The 22,861-nt window shown below is 30.4% G+C and overlaps 3 protein-coding genes across 4 annotated transcripts in view; 2 read left to right on the forward strand and 1 right to left on the reverse strand.

Annotated features, from left to right (window-relative positions):
- Positions 1 to 1,041: 1,041 nt before the first annotated feature.
- Positions 1,042 to 3,244, forward strand: LOC123662411. The gene is made up of 4 exons (XM_045597254.1): positions 1,042 to 1,318; positions 1,637 to 1,807; positions 2,417 to 2,549; positions 3,084 to 3,244. The coding sequence occupies exons 1-4, from the start codon at positions 1,042 to 1,044 to the stop codon at positions 3,202 to 3,204; spliced, it is 702 nt and encodes a 233-aa protein (XP_045453210.1). The 3' UTR covers positions 3,205 to 3,244.
- Positions 3,245 to 4,955: 1,711 nt separating this feature from the next.
- LOC123662291 lies at positions 4,956 to 10,244 on the reverse strand. 2 transcript variants are annotated; one of them, XM_045597153.1, is made up of 5 exons: positions 10,097 to 10,244; positions 8,838 to 8,968; positions 8,543 to 8,698; positions 5,504 to 5,579; positions 4,956 to 5,173 (listed from the first exon to the last, which is right to left on the reverse strand). In XM_045597153.1, the coding sequence occupies exons 1-5, from the start codon at positions 10,242 to 10,244 to the stop codon at positions 5,058 to 5,060; spliced, it is 627 nt and encodes a 208-aa protein (XP_045453109.1). In that variant the 3' UTR covers positions 4,956 to 5,057. The 2 variants fall into 2 exon arrangements, 1 of the variants encoding a protein (XP_045453109.1); XR_006744472.1 differs by lacking the exons at positions 4,956 to 5,173; positions 8,543 to 8,698; positions 8,838 to 8,968; positions 10,097 to 10,244 and adding an exon at positions 6,191 to 6,331 and having other exon boundaries at positions 5,502 to 5,579.
- A 4,231-nt stretch (positions 10,245 to 14,475) lies between these two features.
- LOC123662124 (papilin) overlaps positions 14,476 to 22,861 on the forward strand; it is a 108,420-nt gene continuing 100,034 nt past the window's right edge. The window contains exon 1 of the mRNA XM_045597009.1: positions 14,476 to 14,721. Coding sequence (XP_045452965.1) covers positions 14,702 to 14,721 — 20 coding nt within the window. The 5' untranslated portion in view covers positions 14,476 to 14,701. The remainder of the gene's footprint in view (positions 14,722 to 22,861) is intronic.

A 22,861-nucleotide genomic window follows, 5' to 3' on the forward strand; every position in this document is an offset into this window, starting at 1 on the left:
CCGCACCAACTTGATTTAGAGTTCTGTATCCAAAGTGTGCTCATGAAACACTATCACGTATCGTTAGACTACACTATCCCCTTTTTTTTGTTCTTCTGTTACGAGACTAAGGCATTGGAACCTTAACTACTTGAAATTTGTTATCGGTAATACCGAAAATGTTTCACTGTAATATTTAACAAAAAAAGAAAAAAAAATACAACCACTATGGTGTTGTGATGCTGATAGTTGCTTTGATACCGTGTCAAGGTAGCGGGTGCGATTACCGCTTGGCTTGGCTCGGAAGAGGCTTTTGGCCAGCAGTTGGACATTTACAGGCTAATTCAGTTTAGTAATGTTTAAAGGGGCTCATATATAAACGTGTTTTTTTCATTTATCTCCATTTCAAGATTACGCATTGTTAGTTTATGACATTACATTAATACGGAGCTTCTAGTATGAAATACAACTCGAACTTAGCTCATTTTTCATAAAGTCAATTCTATAATTTATTTAAGTGATGACAATTTCTTATAGAGTTTCAGTTGTGGTATAAAAATTATTATCAATCTAAAAAAGTCTTGAAACTTTTCATAGTTCTATCTTACATGGAGAAAGAGGCCTATGCCCAGCAGTGGGATACTGTAGGCTGAATAGGATATTATAATACTTTTGTAAATTTAATATCAAACTGTAAAAGAAACAAACATACTATAACAATATGAAAAGACAAAACCTCTTTGAACGTAAGGAGCGTACCACAACACTTGTGTACACAATACAGGCTTTGATCGAATATACATGACAATAGAGCACCAGAGTGGATGACACAGTTACACCTCGAAACAGGTAACTGTTGGACGAAACTAGTGATATTTTTTGAAAATCGGTGTAAATATTTTTATAGCTTTTATGTTACTTCACGCCTAATTGTGCAGAAGATCTAAAAGAGGCCGATTTACGACGATTCGATCGATTTTCGAGGTACGTCGATTTCATCTCATCAAGTGTGCTACTATTTCCAATAAGAATATTAGTAAATATTAGTGAGTTTTATAAGAAATGTACAGTCAAGATTACGAAGAGTCACCGCTACCACTGATAGCGAACTATACAGTTTTAAAAGAAACATTTGCAGAAGAAAGACGAGATACAGAAGACCGCGTTATTCTAGAAATAGGAAGGCAGGAGGATAAACCTAAAGACGAACATACTTTTTTTCATAAGAAATATGATAAAACCATATCCCACCATCGGTCGTATATTCTAGAAGATTACTCAGAACCGAGAAGAATAACTCTATACAAACCTCATGACTTGGAACAATCTACTCATGAAGGTAATTGTACAGTTCACATGTTACCCTTATTAGTTTCTTTTCTTATTGTATTTTAAAAGCAGGTACTTGCAGAGAAACCTATAAAGGCATATTAAGCCAACATTGTTTAACTAAAAAATATGTAATGAGAAAATTCTTGATTGAAAGTTGTAACATACTTATTTTAAATGTTAACAAAGCTACGTTAAGAAGATTAGGTATTATCCTATTACTTATTAGACTGATTGCAAGCCAAAATTTTTAAGGCCATATTTATTACATTCTACTGCATTCGTTTTTTTGTTAATTACAAAATTCCTAAAAATACTTTTTTTAAAGATCTCAAATACATGGATCACGAAGAGTATAGAGATGTAAATATGATAGAAGCTGCCAGTTCCAAATCGTCAATCGATTTTTCGCACGAGACGCATGATAATGGAAAATTCTCGGATGATCAACAAGACACCATTTTGAATTGGAAGGAACGAGCGTTGCAATTAGAAAAAGGTTTGAACATATATTTATTGCGTCGATTAATTTGAATAAAATAAAATTAATTTGAGCCTGTTCGTGTGTAAACATGTCACAAATGGCTGTGGCATGAAATATATGAAATTCCTGTATGACTCATTTTTCATGTTTATTAAATTTCCTCCATTTGTCCGTCTGTTATAAGTTATATTTAACCTTAACAAGTTTTAAAATGTGTTAATGTTTACCTGGTGTATACACCTATGGTAGTATATACCATAAATATATACCATAAATAAGATAAACATTAAAAAAAATTGCTATTTCGGTCAATTGATAGCTAGTTTTTCCGAGGTACGGAGAAGTACCCCACAGAGACACACACTTAATTAGACCAGAAACAAAAATATTTGTACGAATACAAAATTCTGCCCTGACCGGTATCAAACTCGCTACCACCGTTGTTTGCTCGACTACACGCACCACTACACTAGAACGTTGGCAATTTTGAGTTTACTTTGGCTATGTTTTTGTTGTTGTCATTTTGTATCATTTCTGTTACGGGGTGATATAATCACTAAGTGATTAAACTCCCATTAAATAAAAGATTAAAAAAAAAGAGTTTACTTATTGCTGATTTTGCAGAATACAAAAAAACTGCATGTGACAGAGAACGAACAAGAATGAGAGATATGAACCGTGCTTTCGATTTGCTTCGTTCCAAGTTGCCAATTACCAAGCCTTCAAAGAAAAAATATTCTAAGATTGAATGTCTTCGGTGAGTATTTTCTTTTTTAATGATAACTCTAGGGTGAAAAGCATGCCTAGGGTCCATTTGATGATAAGTGTCTATCGTAGCCTCTGCAGCCAGGCGCCCGCCTGGCCTGACAATATCAGGAGAATCACATAATCGTTGCCGATCCTACTCCGCTGTCAAAAAGGCGTATCCTTGGGTTAACTTTTAGGCTAACTTTTTATATTAAAAATAATTCTAAACAAAATTTAAAATTTATTCGGACATTGTAATTGAAATTACTCGAGTATTCCGGCACCAGTTATTCATATCTCAAGTCATTTATTTGCAAAAATACACTTATATTTCAATAACATACTTACAAGATTCACCTTTTTAAAAATTAATCCAAGTTTTTAATAAGTATTTAATTCAGATTGTATTTGCTTATACGAAAATTATTTATTTATTGAGGTTGAAACAAAACTTATTTTATTTATTTAAATACTAAATCGTTAAAAAAAAAATAATTAAAATAAAATTAGTCCCTGTCCTTGATTTTTTTTTATATATTTTCAGAATAGCGATATGTTACATCCGTCACTTAGAATTCATTTTAGCTGGTGGATCTCCAGAAGAAATTTCAACCATTTTCGACCCACAACTAACTGAAGACAAACGAAGACAACAAAGATTTTGACTAATAAAAAACTATAAGTGGAATAAACGCTTTCATGTTCTTTTCTTGTTACATTTTTTACCCGACTTCAAAAAAGGAGAAAATTACTCAATCCGACCGTATATGGTAAAACCGGGAGAGATGCCGCAGTGGGATAGCTGCCTCGTGTTCTAAAAACCTAACATCCCGAACTCACAAATAAAAATTAATCGCATAAGTAAAAGTCGAAATCACCCCGTACCTCAGATACCCACAGATATTCGTGTGGCAAGGACGCGTTTGGCTCGTGTGTGTAATTTTCTCCGTGGCGAAATTTAAAAACACGTCAAAGTTTTAAAGGTTAGTATTTAAGGTTGTATAATTTTATAAATAGTAATAAATTCCGTTATATTTTTTATCACGTCTATATATTGGGTCGTTGAGTCTGCATATAGTTGTAAATAGATGCTATTTTGTTTATAATTTATTTAAAAAATACGTGGGCATCTATCCCAATCACAAAGGATAGTTGCCCTGATTTTTTGAGGTATAGGTGCCCTTACTCATCTATCCCTTCATTCACCATATACAGAGTAAGTTTATATGTTTAAATTTTTTTTTGTGTCTTACTGATTCTAGCAGAACTATGCCACGAAAATATAAAAGAAAGGAAGGAATGCGAGCTCGAATATGTTCTAGGACTATAGAAAACCCACAGTCAGCTTTCGATGAGAAAGTATGATTGTGCAATGTGCATGTTGACACTTGATATGAATATTTTAGATCAACAATTAAGAATTTATACTTTTGTTGAATAAATGCTTGTAAAATTTAATTTACTTTATATATATATATATATCATACTCATGTTGAAACTTAAGAATTTATATTTTAGCTAAACAAAAGCTTTAAAAATTTAATAAGGTATAGTAATCTGTGTGATATAAAAATTATATTCTAATTATAACAATTAAAACATATAAAAAAACACAAAATGTTTTTCATTACAATGGCCCATATTTCTTGGAGACAATCGATGTATTAGGAGTAGAACTACCTAACATTTGGTTTAGGTTTTTCGTTTACACGGTTTAAAGGGCATCTATCCTACTCACTATTTTCATGATGGGGCAACTATCCATATAGATAGGCATCTATCCTCAAAAAAAGGGATTCACGAAAAGCTAATTTCTGGTTAATCTGCATTGGGTAAGTTAAAAAAGAATAGTAATAATTCAACATAAAGGACCGCGCTAGCTACATTAATAAAAATTATTCGAATAAAAATCATATTTTTAAAATTAGGTGGCTATTTCAAAAAGTGAGGCATCTATCCCGGTTTTACCCTATACATACATATATTTTAAATGCATGTTCGGGGATAGCTTCGTCGTTTATTACCTGATTTTGATAATTATTTTTTTGATGGAAAGGAGATATCCTAAGTGTGGTACCATGATAAGGAAACCAGGCTCTGATGATGGAATCCCAGAGAAATTGAGGGAAACCCTCGAAAAACGCAGTGACGACTAGTGCGTTTGTTAATTTTTTTCGTCTACTTAAGTTGTATTACTTGTCGAGGTAATTGAAGGCCTTTTTTTTTCGTTTGCGAGCAAACACAATTATTATTTAAAAAAAGCGCGTGCCATATTTATAATATTACGTTAGCTTGCCTTGACTCAGTCTCGACCAATTAGCAAAGGAACAGTAAAGCGATTTATGTCCACATCTGTACGTGAAAAAGTTTTTATTTCCAACTGATATATTTACGGGCTTAAATAACAAAGATATCAAACTTAAAAAAAAGCTTTTATAATCGTTACATTAGTTACACACAATTACCAAAACAAATCTTTTTTTACAATTATTCAAGTCATCCGCAATCTTTATAAAGTTTAACCCGATCTTTTCTTAATTTTTCTTTCTTTATCCAATTCAGCCTGTCTCCTTTCCAATGCTTTGATGTAATCCATGTACGCACACTTTATTATCAAAGGGAATTTTACTACACCTTTAAAAAACATAAATATTTAAATCAAATGCCCTCCCTGGGGATGGAATACTAGTTTTCAGTTCTTACATTTAATACGAGAACAATATTTTCAAAATCGTTTTACAGCAATATGTAAAAGAAGATGATGTTAAAACCATCAACACAAATATTTGTATAAAATACAAATATCCACTCCTAGCAGGAATCGAACCCGCGACCATCGGTGTTAAGGCGCCGCCGACACCGTACGCGCACCGTTAAACCAGAGCGGTCGTCAAGTTTACGTCTAACTAGGCGCATTTTTTTTTATTTTTAATGCGTATTTTGTTTTAACCTGAACAAACTTACCAGAAAAACAAGTAGTAACGATATTTTTGTACATGTTATACAGCGGTGCCAGTAGATTTTCAGTAGATTCTTTTGTCTGTAAATAGAGTTAAAAATAAAAATGAAAGTAATTAAATGTCAAGCAACTTTTTATTATGCAAATTAAACGGATCAATATGTATTTGAATTTTAAGTCAAATCAAAAAGTATTACTTAAAATAATAAGTTTTTAAATTCATTTCGTTTCTATTTTTGTCATACATCGTAAACAACCAGCTAGTCTTTTTAATTATTATATTATTTATGGCGGTTATTAAAAGGGTTGCTCGCACAATCATCCATGCCACTCTAATGTCAGTTTCATTTGTAGAATCACAAAAAATAAGCTCAATAAAAAATAAAATACTGATTTAATAAAAATGATAAATAGTCAAACAAAAAGTTATAGCATCAACATTTACTGACATTGTCAATGATATGACCCAATTATACCAGGGAGTTATCAACGTCAAGGAAGCTGCTTCCTGCTATCAAGGGTTTGTTACGCATCAAAACTGAATGATTTATTTATAGCTATCTCACATTGGATTGTATAGTACAGAGGCTGCTCGTTCAAGGTAAATGTGGTTTCATTTTTATAAATTTTATCTTTTTTGCATTATTTTATTGATAAAAATTATGTATATTAAAATAACAGATTATACTCACAATAGACAATATTTCTTAAAAATTTAACTACACTAAGCTTCAAAAGTATTCTATTCGAATGAAAATATCAAACTAGGAGGATAAAGAAAGAAAAGGAAAGATAGAATGTAAAGCAGGTAGGGAATGAATGAATACAATGCAGGGAATGACGTCCCTCGTATGTAGTGTACGCGAACTTACCAGGCTATCATGTAAGACGTAGATATCGTTTTTATTAGAGATCTCTACGGCAGTTTAAATATCATTGATTCAGTATGGCATGTACTAACTAGGCACTCAGGATCTACTTGCAGTTGCAATAGTGAGGTGAGGTAAGGTTTTCAGTGATACTCTACTGATTCAAATTCGCGGCTCTAATAGGAGCCATTCGCCGAAGCGCTCTATCATGGAAAGGACGTTACGATGATGCGTTAGGTATACGACGAAAGTAACAACGTTGGTCACACAAAGTAACTTGGTACTAGGGTTGCAGAACTATGCAGGATTTGTTTGATTCACATAATCAGAATGGCGTGCTTGCAAGTCAGGGATAGATAGAACTCTATCCACGTTTCTAAGACGCGATGCTTTCAACAGTGGACAGAAAGAGATTTTAAATACTAGGAAAACATACGTTGCATAGAGACACAATAATAATCTATACATATAATAAATTCTTTTATAAAACTTTAAGTGTTTCATGCCAATACGAAGTAATATGTAGTATAAAATTTAACCTTGTTACAAAAAATTGCATTTTTTAATAAATTAATCCAAAAACTACTTGTGTACTAAGATATTTACTATTACTTTGTATACCTATCCAATTAAAATTGGTTTTGTTTCTTTTATAGAAGTAAATCTCCGAGCTTAAATTTTAACAATTCAAAGATATCTTGTTTATTGTAAAGGATAGCTTAGCGGTACCTAATTTAGTAACAAATCTGTCAGGAATCGAAATATATAGTGTATTTGTAAAATAAACAAGCATTGATCTATTTTAAATTAGTATAATTATAATGGATACACACGGTCGTCTGTTCATATCGTAAGCAACTTAATGCTTGTGTTATAGTTAAATTTTTTGATAAATATACATAGAAATAATACATCTATACATATAATAAAGTGGTAGGAAAGTCAAAACTGTACATTGAATATTTTTTTAAAAGAATACTTGGGGTGTGATCTACAATCGATACCGAAGCCAAAAATATAGTTTTTAGAATTTTTGTCTGTTTGTCTGTTTATCTGTTTGTCTGTTTGTTTCTTTGTCTGTTTATCTCTTTGTCTGTATGTATGTCCGGGATAAACTCAAAAAGTACCGCATGGATTTACTTCAAATTCGGCACGAATATTATTAAGAAGTCGGGTTAACATATAGGCTACATATTATCATGCTATCACCTACCGGGAACGAGCAGTGGACCTTTATTTCCTCAACGCATTCTGTAACAACGTGTAATCTAACGACGCATATTTGAATGTTGTTGTTATTATGTTAATAACCATGCTATATAAGCTAGCTTCACACTATAAAAATCACGCAATATAAGTAACTAAGCCGATAAACGTAATCAAACGAATATAAGTAGACAAGACAATTTTAAAGCAGCGCCATCTATGAGATTTTTCTGTAGATAAACAACCGCTCTGGTATAGTGGTGCTAGTAGCCACCTAAAACACCGACGGTTTACGGGTTCGATTCCCGCTTGGGATGAATAGTTAGTTATATTTTAACAAATATTTCTTTCCAGTTTAGATGTCCGTCCTTGTGGGTATTCCCGCCGCTCTCTAACGGAGAGCACGTTAAGCCGTCGGTCCCGGTTGTTATCATAAATAACAAATCCACCAACCCGCAGTGGACCAGCGTGGGGGGTTAAGCTCCAATCCTTCTCCTAAATGTAGAAAGATAGCAGTGGGATGTTACAGGCTGAATGCGATGTAAATCCAAATATTAACACCCAGACTCAGACGGGAATCGCTTACTCATTCACGTTGAAATTGCTAATTAACGTTTGTAAAAAAAATATATTCTTGAAAATAGTAAAAACGCAGATACAAATAGTTTTTAAAATATTATTTATGAATATTAAGTAAATTGATATTTGTCAAACAATCTATTTTTTAAACCAGAACCTCCCGTTAAATTAATTAATTTATTTATACGAAAAGGAACTATGACGACGATACTAGTTCAACTGAAACAACTGGTGACGTAACCATGATTACTAGGACAGCATGAGTTTGAAACAGGTGGACTTATAAACTTTTTCTAACTACACGGGCTTGGATAGAGACAATCGCACAATGAATGTTGGATTTTACGTTGTTGGCGTAAGCTATAATTCTGAATGACATGTTCAACATACTATGACGTGACCACACTGATCAAAGGTGGGCGGGCGTCTAGTGTTGATGCTGCGTATGTATTCTTGCCAACGACGAATGCATTCTGTTACGTCTTGTTGATCACCCCATACTCCTTGCGTATACGTAAAGTAAACAGCGCTTACTAGGATACCAGCCTGTGAATGTAGTTACAGTTGGCTATTACTTAAGTAGTTACTAATAGCTACGAAATACCGAGGAGGTTTTATTATTATTTAAAAATGTGAAGCAAATAGTTGTATAATAAATAATATGTGATTTCTACGATTTACTTACTTTGACGGCATACATCAGTTTACCGTGCCCATATGGAGGCATTTTTGGTAGTGCTACCTTTTTGCCACTTTTTTTGAAGTTGTATTCTTCCTTTGTGCAAACTTTGATGCAAGTAGGATGTAAGGGTAACTCTAAATAAAATAAAAAATAAAATAAAAAACTGAACATAAAATAACATTCTACGCAACTTAATGTAATTATTATTTTAAAGATTTCAAAGTTTGTAATTAAAATAAAAATAAACAATCTGTCTTTCTCTAAACAAATATTTATTTAGTTTAATGAAAAGTAACTTTGACTACAATTTAATTTAACATTCTTTTAGTAGTAGCGGCAGAATTTTTGGCAACGTATTTGTTACATAATTTGTAATAATTACTAGGAAAACAGAAGAGGAAAGGACATGTGTAAGATACAATATAGCTGAATTTTCGTATAAGGTAAGATGAGGGAAAGAGACAGAGTCATGTAAGCTTACAATGTCACGAATGTATGTACATATTTTTTTTTTGCATATTATTTACAAAGAGGTAGCGCTACTTGTTGTATGGTTGTACTCGTTGTACGTCTTGTTTAACGGTTAATTAGCTCATAAGTAGAGCTTTTCAAGTTTTGTTGTAATTGATATTTCATTTTGGTGCAAAATTTACAAACAATGCTATCTGATGACGAATAGGGTTTCGTAAAAACAAAAATCATCCTATAAAATATAAGTTTATTACGTATCGTATATAACTTAACATTTTAAAAATCAATAAGTGTTTATAGGAATCAATGTAAGGAATGAAGATAGTCACGTATCATAAAATTAATTCTAAATTTATTGAAGAACCAGAAATCTTTAAAAAATCTAATTTATACAACTTAATATTAACACATTGATTTTTGTCTACTTTCTAAATATGCTGGAACGTATATTTTATACATGTTCTTCCTTTTTTAGCAAAATTATATTTCATTTAATTACTTTTGTCCGTTCGTAATTTCTGATTGTCTTCTTTTTTTGGTAATTTCTTTTAAAAAAAGTCAGTTTCTTAAGTCGGTGTATGTATAATATAAAATAAGCGCTATGAAATTCTAATAGAGTAATTGTCATTTGAAAATCTTAAAATGTTAACACTATATATCTGCTAAATCCAATATTATAATAATATATACTTAAAATGGTTTGTCATAGGTGGTATGAACTAAGCACAATATTCAGACTACCATTTTTGTTTTTTATTACTAGGAGGTCAGGAAGTACGAGGAGCTTTTACCCGTAACGCGAGCACATTCTAATTTCTGTGTTGGGCTGCATTTATCATACATTTGCATGTCTGGCTTCAGTTGGTTTATATGCTTTGCCAAGTTGATGGTTCGACAAGCCTCACATCTTATGCGATCCGGGTTTAAATTTTCACACATGTTCAACGATTTCACTAAAAATTAAAAAGTAAGATAAAAACGAAAAATTTAGAAGAAAACACGTTTTGATTTTGACAGTTTAAGAGATTGTTTGACAGATAACTTTTCTTTCTTAATGTAAATGTCAGTATAAAGAGAAAGAATAAGATTTTAGTTGTTCTAGACTAAGTATCATTGTAGTTAGAGAGCAATTCCTACAAGAAGTATGCGGTTACTCATTTGTGACTACTTTATATCGATGCATGAATAATGCTTTATATCGAATGATGAATATGACATGAGATTTATAAGTAGGATTCGGTTGGGCTGGGCGGCGTATGGCAGGCTTCGTCGAGTCTTCACTTCGAAGATTCCGCAATGCTTGAAGACAAAAGTCTTCGAGCTACTCAATAATTAGTCATCAGATCGCAATCAATTTATATGAGACTACATGACAATCATTAGCTATCAATTAAAGTAAGAATAATCAAAATCGATAAATCCAGTGAAAAGTTATGCGGTCGTAGGTCGATGAAAAAATTGTCAAGTAAATACGCATTATTAGATATAACTCGAAAAGTTTTTGATAGATCTCAAATAAATTTAAATGGGACCAAATGACACGCACCAACTTTCGATCAAAAAAAAAATGTCGGTCCTCCCAGTCAAAAGTGCTAAGTATCATACATAAAAAATATAGTCGAATTGAGAACCTTCTCCTTTTTTGGAAGTCGGTTAAGAAAATAAATATTTGAGAGAATTCACTTTTTAGTTCATTCATAGCTTATGAGTCATATGAGTAATGAGACGCAAAGTAATTTTTTTTAATAGAAATTTTTAACAGTAGCCAGTGATATTTTTGTATAATTTTTGAGGCTTTGAAATATATATATTCAGAACAAAAATGATTACGCAGAATCTTAGCGGATCTACTCTAATTCTCCAACGATATGATACATTTTAGTTTTTCTATGATGAGATATTAAATTACGTTACCTGCAATCTTCACAAAGTAGACACTTTATAAGCAAGAGCATTAAATTACCACAATTTGTTTGAAACAACTATGTCTGATCGAAGACAATATCCTAATTTGACTAATAAAATTACGATTTATAAATATTTAAATTCTTCGTAAATATCCTGTTTAAGAAAAAAAATTCAATTCAAATATCTTAATTAAAAGTATTTCATTCAAATCGAGTAATACAAAAGACCAAATGAAACGATAACTACTCGGATAAAGTGTTTTATTATAATATACATAATAAGTATTTATATAAAGTACATATATAAAGGAATTTAGAAATTTGTTTATTAATGGTGCTGAACAAAGTAGAAATTGCACAACTTTTTATATTTTTTTTTCTAAATGTGTCTTCATAATCTATTACGTAATAATAATTATTCAGTTTTCGTTAATCAGTTGTTGCTATAGTTGTAATGTTTATTGAATAGAGGTGGCGACTCTGTTTTTTTATATGTGTAAGGTGGCAAACTTTATTGAAACTGGGCACAGCAGGAATTCTGCTCAAAAACAGCCCGACTGAGTAAAGACCTGAAGTTTACAGAAGATCATAGATTCACAGCTAAATAATTCTGTTCTCAAGTACTGTTGCGTTTATGTGGTGGTGGGTTTGGTAAGCGCGGACCATCGGGAGAGTCTTTACTCGTACGTTTACTTTTGTACTTTTTTTTTGATACGGCTAGGGTGGCAAACAGCGCGTTGCTGATCCTACCTCCAACCAAAAACTTGTTCATTGTATTCATAAAAATAATTGTCAATAAATATCATTGGGCTACGAATAAAAAATGTAATAGTAGCGTAAGCACGCAGTAGCTCGTGGACGGATGTAAGCGTGATACGCGTATCGCATCCGTTCATTGCGCAAAGCGAACGCTTCCTCACTTCACTATCCTAGATAACATTAAAAAAATTGCGAAACATTGCCAAAATTTCAGTACCTTTTGTGGTAGGATACGTTTGATCTATTTTAAATTGATTTATCTAAGTTTATACTGATTTATATATTTTAACGTTCTTTATTATTTAGTTGTGATAATATAATATAACTTAACCTAGACCTATTATTATACTCATTTTTGTAATTGTTAAATGCGTATAATTACGTTTAGGTACATAATTTAAGTTTTAATAAACACAATTTTATAAATTCCGTAGCTAGAAAATACAAAGGTAACTAGAAAATAAATTCTTATCACTCTACTTATAATGAATGTTTTAGAATGATTTATTTTTACGATGACGAATATTTTATTCTGTTAATGTTATTTAAGCACATGTATAGTAAACAGTACGAAGTCGAAGTACGCAGCATATTTAAAATAACTATCGTTATAATTAATGGTCATTTTGACTCAATGTTCGTGAGCACTATCTGTGACATCCCTTGACGTAATGCATGAATATCGAGAAATATGTTTGTATATTTAAATTATATATAGACGGGCATACAGGCCGATTTACATTTATCTTTTGAATATTCATTCATCTTGCAATCATTCACTTATATTTTTATTTAGTGAAAGTATCTTTAATATTTACTTTGAATACACATTCTGATGTGAAAAAACGACATTAAAACTTTATATGAAACAACCTGTTGGTGAAAAGGTTATCGTTTTGAATGTTTTTGTTTCAAATTCCTTCACACTAGGTTCAGAAAGAAAGAAAAAAGTCTCCATAATTTTTTGTAAATATGACTACCCGAAATTAGATACCACAGTCATAGATATGATTTGTTTAATATTTAGCCTAATATATAGAGTATGTACTACTCTAGTATATAATACTAACGATTTAGAGTCGTCAATGAAACTATGAATATCTATATATAGATCGATGTCTCCAAGACCACACGAAATCACGAGCAAAAACTACACATAGGACATAGGTAGGTATATTAGGAAGTTATATCCAAAGAACTACAAAGTACGATTCGAACGACAAGTTACAGTCTTGTGATAAAAAGTAAATGGGCTTGCGGCCGTAAAAGGTTTTTTACTTCTTTAGGTTTGTTTGCGTATTTCTTATAGATGTAATGGATGTCTCCATTATTAGACATTGGGTCGTTGACAAGACTCTAATAAAAGCTTTACTAGATAAAACTTGATATCTTTCATTATTATATATTAATAGTTAAAGTTCATCATATCACATTAAGTTTATTTTTAGTATATTGCATAAATTAGCAACTCCACAATTCAATGACTTTAAAAATATATACACATAACTACTATATTACTACTTATCGTATTTGTTAGGAAGTATTTGAGTAATCATATTTTTTGAATGTAGAGCATTTATTTCTGGTTATGTGGGAAATTTATCATCTTTCAGCGTATGTTGTTATCTGTATCCAAAATTTTAGTTACTAATATAATGTTGTCCGAGGTTTATTCTGTTTGAACGCGTAAATGTCTGAAATAACTACCTATCTCTATATATATCGTAATACGGGCCTTAAGAACGGAGCAGTGACCAAAATCCTTTTTTTCTAACTAGGTGGCAAACAAGCGTATCGTTTACCTGATTGTAAGCAATAATTATAAAAAAAAATAGTTTAAAGACGCCTGCAAAACCAGAAGCATCACAACTGTGTTGTCGACCTTATTCCTAATTCGCCCAAGGATCTCTAGTCACCTTACTCACCAACAGGAACACAACACTGCTTGAAAGCAGCATTATTTAGCTATAACCTTCTGTGAGGTACGAGTTACTTTCCCAGTCACGCTGATCCAGATTTTAAACCGAATATTTCACGCTATGCCTTAATACAGTAAAATTCTAAAATTTCTTTATTTAAGTAGGCTTCCTACGGGAATCTATTTTTGAATTGTCGCTTTTCAAGTTGAAATTATATTAGTTTCGAGTAATTTAATTGTCGTTAATGTGAAGATTTGAAAAGAAAAATGTAAATTCCAATCGGGAATCGGGAAGAAATTCCGCAGCCACTATTTAAAAACAAAAAACTGATTCGTCTAATTTAACGTGTATAAATACCATATATAAAGACTACTTTTATTATATGCAAGAGTTTGGCAAGTGATGAAAAATAATAGCCCAAATAGTCAACAAAAAAAAAACATGACGTACATTATAGGGTCTTTTAAAACAAAAAGCTCCCGCCGAAGCTTCTAAATCCATTGAGCGGCGGTTTTCATGAATGGTGTAGTGGTGGGGGTGTCGAGCTTTACGAGCGCTGCGCTCGCGCCGGAGGCTGGCTGACAGTACAGTGACGAAGTGGGAGCAGCCTCGTGCGCATAGTCCTCGTACAACACGTTACGAGCGAGTGCGGGAAATTCAAATTGTTCATTTTTTAAATTAGTCTTTTCTATAATTTCATGCTTTTTTAATATTTTTCCTTCATTGCGAACAGTTAGACTGTGTATACCATTTTGTGGTGTCAGTTTTGTGAGTTGCGGATTTTAGATGATTTTATCGGGCATGCTGTAAGATGGAGATATCTAGCTTAAGGTAAATTGTATTTCAAAAATTTCTAATAAATTATAAATATGATAATCTAACAATACGCATGTTTAATTATCTAAACAAAAGCTGTTATTTCAAGTATTATTATGTTGTTTTATTTTAAAATTAACGACTAAATAAACAATTGTTTTATATAATATTTAAACGACGTTGTAGTGTCAAATACGACTATTTTTTTTATTACTTAATTAATACAGAACGAATTTTTTGATAATATTGAAATTCATTTACAATAAAATATTTTGTGAATCGTTAATTTGTCATTTTAATGAAAGATAATACTTAAAAAAAATATTGTTTTGTTGACATTATTAAATTAGGTATCAAGGTACGTCTTCGACTGCGGATAAAACTACTGGTTCACATAAAAAAATATATAAAAAATTACAACTTATGTATAACTAGATATCAAACAAAATTGTTTATGTATTTACAAATTATTTATATAAAGAATACGCTTAAATTATAATGTGTAATACAACAATAACCCTTTTCTAATAACGCATGGCTCCTACAAAACTTGTTGTCAAGATTGTAAGTTTGAGGTAACGTATTTGCTCTTTATCAACTGCTAGGCGTTTAACAGTAAAACAGTAAAATATTGTAGTATTTTAAATACACACATACACAACATAATTTGTATTACATATATTTTTACCGCTGATAAAATTGTAAACTTTCGTATCCCCACTTCAACCTAAAGCAATTTTTGCATATTGGATGCTGTATTTTAAGCTGAAAATGATAAGCTAAATGTTTCATTTTATATTTATAATACAATGTTAAGAACAATACAAATATTTTCTCTTGTACCGTGTATATACCTGTGTGTACCATTTTTTTATTTTTTTAGACATACTAATGTTTTGTATGGCCATAAACAAACCTATACTTAGTATTTCATTTTTGTGTTCAAATAACCGCATATAAAGAAAAAAAACAAAATTTATTGTTATTTTATTTTGAAAAACAATATTTAACTCAGACTATAAGCCTCAAGCAGTAAAATACAGTGTTCATATAAAAACAAAATAGAACATTTCTTTTTATTTTTAATACAGTTTGTAGCCAGTCGGCCTGTATCTTTATAGCTATTATGATATTGCTTTTTTAATATATTCTTCAAGCTGACTAATTCCATAATTACAATTTAATCTCATGTCAATGAACTAACCGTGCCCTTAATCATATTCAGAGTAATTTCACTGAATTACCATCCTTAAACGCATTATGGAAATAGGCGATGACCAAGTAATATAAGAAATAAAGCACGTAAAGGTTGATTAAGAACTACTGCTTTGAATATTTTAACCTTATGTACATTGTAAGATACGTAAATTCTATACTTTTTTTGTAATAATATTTATTTTTCTTCGTAAAAAGTTTGTTTATTTTGTTGAAAAAGACATACTATAAGAGATTTTTTCCGAACCGGCTATGAATAAGGAGTCCGAAAAGCTCGCAAATTGGAGCGGCTGTCATGTCAATCGTTCGCGCTTGCGGTGGAGAGTGGGGCGGTTGGCCAAGCACGCGAACTGGATCTCCGACAGCGTTAAAAAAGGAGCCGAGATTAAAGCTAAGCCTATTGTTCCTTTTATCCTGCGCCTTCCGACAGAGTGAAATTCCCTACCGCTTCATGCATAAATTCATTGCTCTTTCTCGTATAATTAAACGGTTAGCAGATTTAGATAAGGGATGAAAAACTCTTTAAGGCAATCTAAAGATTGCTCCTTGCGAATAAGGGTTTTAATCGAACAAAGACAAAAATGTCGTTTGTAAGTTTGCGTTAGGATTTAGCGCACGCGATTTCTCCGAAATTCCGTTTACAGTTTCGGCGTTTGTTTTTTTTTTTCTTTTTCGAGTCCCGTTCGGGGCTTTGGTTGATGTTATTTAGAGTTGAACCGTACTCAGTACTTTGTATTTTTAATATTTAAACCTGAAGAAGTTAATTTATATTTATACATGTAAAAAACATCATACATGTAGTTAAAAAAATATAGCTCGAAAGATCCAGTTTCCAGCATTAAAATAAGATATCAAACCCTAATGGATTCATGTCAAGAATCCTTGCTAGAATCGCTGTGTTTTCAAGTGTTTAATTTTTCTTTAGAATATATATAGTGCAGACAGATATTATGATGAATGTTTTATGCAAAATACCCTGAAGATGATAGATAATATACTGTTTCGGTATAATAAGTAGGAAATATGTTCAATATATGAAAATACTATACCTACTTACGTATTTGAGCTTAAAGTGAAGCTGTAAATATTCTATTATTAAAATAATTTTGACGTGTTCTTTAACCTTTGTTGAATATATTTAAAATTATTATTTTTTAAAATAATGAATAAAGGATAAAACAATTAAGCATTAATACAATAGCTCAGTTGGATCCCCCATACTCAGTATTTCATTTTAAGAGCCCTCATTAAAGGGAATTAGGTCATTCTTCGCGACGAACAATGCTTTTCAACCACATTTTATGACTGTTGCGTAACCTAGACCAAATGTGACTGAAGCAGGCTAAATATACTAAACAAAGCCCTAGATACAAATAGTAATTGCCTAGTTCAGAAGTGAATACCGTGGGATCTTACAGTAATGAGTGTGTATAAATGTTTAAACAGATTATTCCTTTAACGAAGTCCTAGACTGTGATGTGTAATCGTGCGTCTGAAAGCAATTCTAGTGCTTATAAACCTGTCTGCGTTTCATGTACCCCTGGTACTTGTAGGTACAAAGCAAGACCTAGGTCTAGACTTTAGACGTGGCTTAGACATTAAGATGCTGCTACTTAGACATAGAATTATTTTATTTATTTTTTGTTATATTATCTTAGTTTTTGAAGTCAAATATTGCCGAGTGAATATAATCTTAACTCAACCGTGTCTAGGTGTAGTAGACATTGACGTGACGTAGACAGTGAGAACTGCATGAAATAGATTTAAATTAGATAATAAACATTTTTTTAATTGTTACTCATTTTTTATTTAATGTTAGAGATATGTGTATTTTTTTAAGTGTCAAGTAAAAGTAATCTTGTAGTTGAAGTATATTTATAATTAGCATACAGCTAAAATACCTATTATATTTATATTCCTTATTAAATTAATAGTATACTATTAAAATAAAAAAATGAATATTTATTTGTTTGTATTTAACTATAACAAAAAAAAAACATTTTTACGTTTAAATATATCCCGGACGCGCTAAATCAAGTTTCCCGAAATCAGTAATGTATCAAACAGTTTTCCGGTTCGGTTCCCAGTAAAACGAATTGCTATTAAAAAAGTTTTCAGAAACATAAATTTACAGAGTAGGATAAAACATAACTAACTAAACACTATGTCTTGTTTGACGCAAAGGTTACTTTAACAATACCTAATCATACATAGAAATCATACCTAGAAATATCATATATTTTTTTCTTTTAAAGTAATAAGAATAGATAAAAATAGAACGAGATATTGAGTTTTTATAAATTTAAAATGATTACAAATGCATTATTTGCTTACTCCATAAATTTTCACCGGTGTGTTTTAATAATTAAAAAAATAATAAAAAATATTTAGTTTCAAATGTCAATGTCAAAAAGTGCACAAAAGTACTTAATTTGTTTACAATGATTAATTAAATGTCTCATTTATTAATCATTCTTTTGATTTACATTTATGATAACATTTTAAAACTTGTTATTATTATAATAAATAATAATGTGAACTTATGTAGACAACCGCCCCAGGTTTAAATACGAATATAACAATTAATTAATAAAATTTATTTCTATCATATCTATATAAAACCTTTTTAGGTATTCATAACTTTTAAATATACATATTTTTGTTTTAATAGACAAAAATATGTAATCGCTTTATGTGTGAAGTTATATTTAATATGGGCAAGTAAAAAGCCTCTACCTACGTTCTTGACTCTATATTATTTTACGTCTTAATGTCGTTGCTCACAATGTTTAGGTACATTATATCAAAATCTTAACATTATAAAGCGATTTTTAACACTTTACCGAGCCACTTTTCGAATTTTGTAAGTTTTTGCATATGATTTAGGCCATTTTTCCTCTTTTAAGTCCTACTTTCAATCATCAAAGCAACAAAGTCAGTTTGAAGTATAAACGTCAGATCGTACGGAAATATTTCAATTTAACGTACAGGTAACAGGGAACCAGAACTGTGAACAGGTTAATTCGGTCAAGGTTAGTGATGTTTATAATACACTGGACTATTAGGGAGATTGCGTAGGCGCGCTACGGGGTATGTGGTTTTACGTGGGAGTTAATGCATTAAACACCGTGGGTAAATGATCACTTGACCATCACGGGTTTTATGAAGGTAAATTTAATAGGTTCAAAAATGTAAATGATACTACAGTTGTGTAGTTTTTCTGAAAATTTACGTTGTTAAATGTACGTTTTTCATTTGTAGAAGTATTGATTAAGTTTATACGTGCTATAAGTTCAGTATCAGTTATATCTTTTAAAAAAAGGATGGAAATATACATATATAATGAAATAAAAAATATTTTTTTAATTTTCTACAATGTACTTATTATTATTATTTACATTTATTAATTTCTGCTACACCCGTTACAAAATTCTGGATACGTCTGTGAAGTTGCGTTTAGGGTAAGAAAAAGTATAATGAATAAACTTGCATTTTTAAACTTGTGATTACTTCGATTTAAACTTTTCTGCATAGTCGTCTTCATCTTGAACATCAAAAACTTCTGTCAGTATTGAACTCTTTACAAGTTAGTACGACGAGTTCAAAATGCGAATTAAAAACTCAAGGTTAACATCGTTAGTAATTTGTTCGTCCAGTGTATTAAAGATTAGATATATAAAAATTAGATCATACGTTATAATTAAAAATCTGATTACGATGATTTACAGAAACTAGTTTAATATCATTATGTTTTTTATTTAAGTCGAGATATATTAGAACAAAAACTGTTATTAAAATTTCAAATAGTTTAATTATATAAAAATATGTCGAAGAGCACGATTAATGTAATACTCAAATATTGAGAAAACAACTTGTGATTATATAATTGTAGTGTTGTATTTTATTTTATAATTTTCAGACATTCTTAGTTTAATTTTGGCACCATTAAAAGTCATTAACAAGGGAAATTGTAGTTGAAGTTTCATTAAATTGTATTATAAAATTTTGTAAAGCGATACAAACTACGTTTACATAATTATATGTTGTCGATAACATAGGATTTTAAAGTTGTGGTGAAGTAAAAATTATATTTTGCATATCGAATTCATGCATTCACCATAAATAATTAAATATATTAATTTTTATTTATTTTAAATATTTATATAAACCTTTGACTTTGAAAATTTTTAGAAAAACTTTCTTTCAGTTTATCTTACGGGTACTTTTTTACTTTCTTATAATTTACTTATGCATGTTTTGTCTGTATTAGCATATTCATTTTTAGAGACTATGTGTACATGCACTTCACATACTTATTTTTCTATACGAGTTAGTACAATACACATATGTATATCTGTTTATATACACTTATCTCTACATACGGTAAATATTGCATTTACGAAATTTTTTTGAGTACCTTCTAAGTTTTATACAATATCTAGGTATTGGCGTACTGTATAACATAAAGAGATTTTAGTGAAAGTAGTTTTTCGATAATTCTCATGTAAAACAGTAACAAAATTGAATATTTGCCAAACTAGTCAATTATTTATTAAAATACCAGTAATAAAAACTCTGTATATATGTAATGTAAACACTGTGTATATTCTAATACAACTAATGTGCATTTAAGTTTTTACACATGCGAACTTATTAATTACATCCAAGGCTACGTAATTCTGAGAAATTAAGATAACATTTCAAAAAAGTATTAATTTGCTAATAGTACAAAAAGTAATATTACTACATCCATATTTATTTAAATGGATGTAATTCAAAAAGTCAATTATGTGATATTTTTAAGTGTATGTAGTGTCGAGTTAGACATGAGAAAGTGTTTCGACACAGCCGGCCGCCACGTGTGTCGACCGGGGGGTGGACATATGCAAGCTTTAAGTTCTTCCTACTGCGTTTGGAGAAAGTGCACTGTTTTAAAAAGATAAGTTGTTTTTTTAAATTTTTATTTAGAATTAAAATTTGGAATGTAGAGCTATCAAGAATACGTTTGTCGTGTTTGACAGTTTGTATTTTCTTGTTACAGTTGCAAATCTGGGAAACAACTGAGGATTATCCTAAAATATTTGAGCGTCAAAGAGAGATTTAGGAGTTAAAGTTAGGCTTTTTAGAGTTAAGGTTATTCTTAATTGAGGACTCAAAATAAAACAATTTAAATTAATTTATAAGACGCAAGATTTGTTCAGTTTATTTTCCTTTCAAATGAAGAATCAATTGAAATTTCTTAATTTTATATAGCTAAATTTCTATGTGTGCTATATACAAACTACACTTACGATTGCGTTCGCATTAGCACATTTTGACTTTTATCCCCTCTCCAAAAAGACCGAAATTAATTTCTAAGATTTTTATCTTCAGGCAGTCTGTGTCCTTGGCTATAGTATGAAAAATGTAATGATATCAAATTCCATTTAGTTTTGTCTTTAGATAAAGACAGATGTACTAACAGATACATAGACAAACACTAAATAAATTACAGTTTTACAGTATTGATGATAAAAAGCTAAAAAAATCTAATATCTTCAATATACATATTATATTTTATATAGTATGTGCATTTCATAATGCAAATTGCACCAAAGAGAGCAATTAAACTGATATCGTGAGTATAATTTTTTATTTTAATTATCGACAGCTGTTTAATTAATAATAATTACCTATACAGGATGTTCGGATTGAGTCACTTTTAAATTAAAAAAAAAAAAAAAACCTTTCAATGTATTAAGTTCCAATTTGTGCTTAACAGGTAAAGCGTGGTACAGGTACAGTTCACATTATCCTTCATAAAATTATTATATATTGTGTGTGATGGTGATTTCACTATGCGTTTGACTACGGTTATATTTAATTTAATGAAAAAATACTAAAATTATATAAACTATACAACACTATAAATTGAATATTATTTCTAATTAAAGCCTAAAACGTAATGTCCACAACCCAACAAAATGTGGCAACCCTACTTCAATTTATCGACATTGAATGTTAAGTCAAACTTGCACAGTACATAATATGAGCTTTCTTGCGCTTTGACAAGCCGCGTACCTTTAAACTTTATGACAAGACTTTGATGTCTTCCTGGCACTTCCACTCGCCATTCCAATGCCAACATAGTACCTACACTCAACTGTACTTTGACCTCTGCAGCTCTTCTGTTTTCCTGGTACTTTCGTCAGAAAAACTTTTAGTTTTCTTACGGAATTAGGGAAATTCTCTTCTCTATTGTTTTTTTTTTTGTTTTTATTTCGATGTATTTTTGAAATTACATTTAAATTTTTTTCCTTTGAGATATGTTTTTATAATGGTTATGAGGCAATCAAAGACAAAACAATATGTTTTAATATTTGTTTAATTATATTAAAAATAAATTTAATACAAGAAATATATATTATTATATTATTGATGATTAATACTTAAATTTAAACTTTGTTGCTTATATATATTCTTAACGATGAATAAAAACAGTGTATTATAGATTCAATAATATACAAATATCCATTACCTAAATATTCATAAATACATATTTATAGTTGTACACGTATAGTCACTGAAGTATTTTAGGGCTTAAGTTTTTAACGATTAAAGGGTATTTAAATAATCCTTTAGGTCTAGAACCCTAGTAAAAAATCGAAGAGTATTAATTAATACTCTTCGGTTTTTATAGGAAGCTTATATTTTTTGTTTTTTTTAGGAAGTCGAAACAAAATAAACTAGCACAAATTACCTACGCTTCGCAACGTTCAACAGTTTCTATAATAATATAGTCTTTCGATTATGAAATATTACAAAAACGTTTGTAGTTCACATAAAACAAACTTAAGTTTTCTCTTCCGATACGCTTGTAATTTTAGGTTTCAACTTAGAAGTAAAAAGAAAATTGATCTTTAAATTGAACGCTCTTTTTTATTGGAGGTCTAAAATGGAA

This window comes from Melitaea cinxia, chromosome 18 (genome assembly GCF_905220565.1).
Source record: "Melitaea cinxia chromosome 18, ilMelCinx1.1, whole genome shotgun sequence".
NCBI lineage: Eukaryota > Metazoa > Arthropoda > Insecta > Lepidoptera > Nymphalidae > Melitaea > Melitaea cinxia.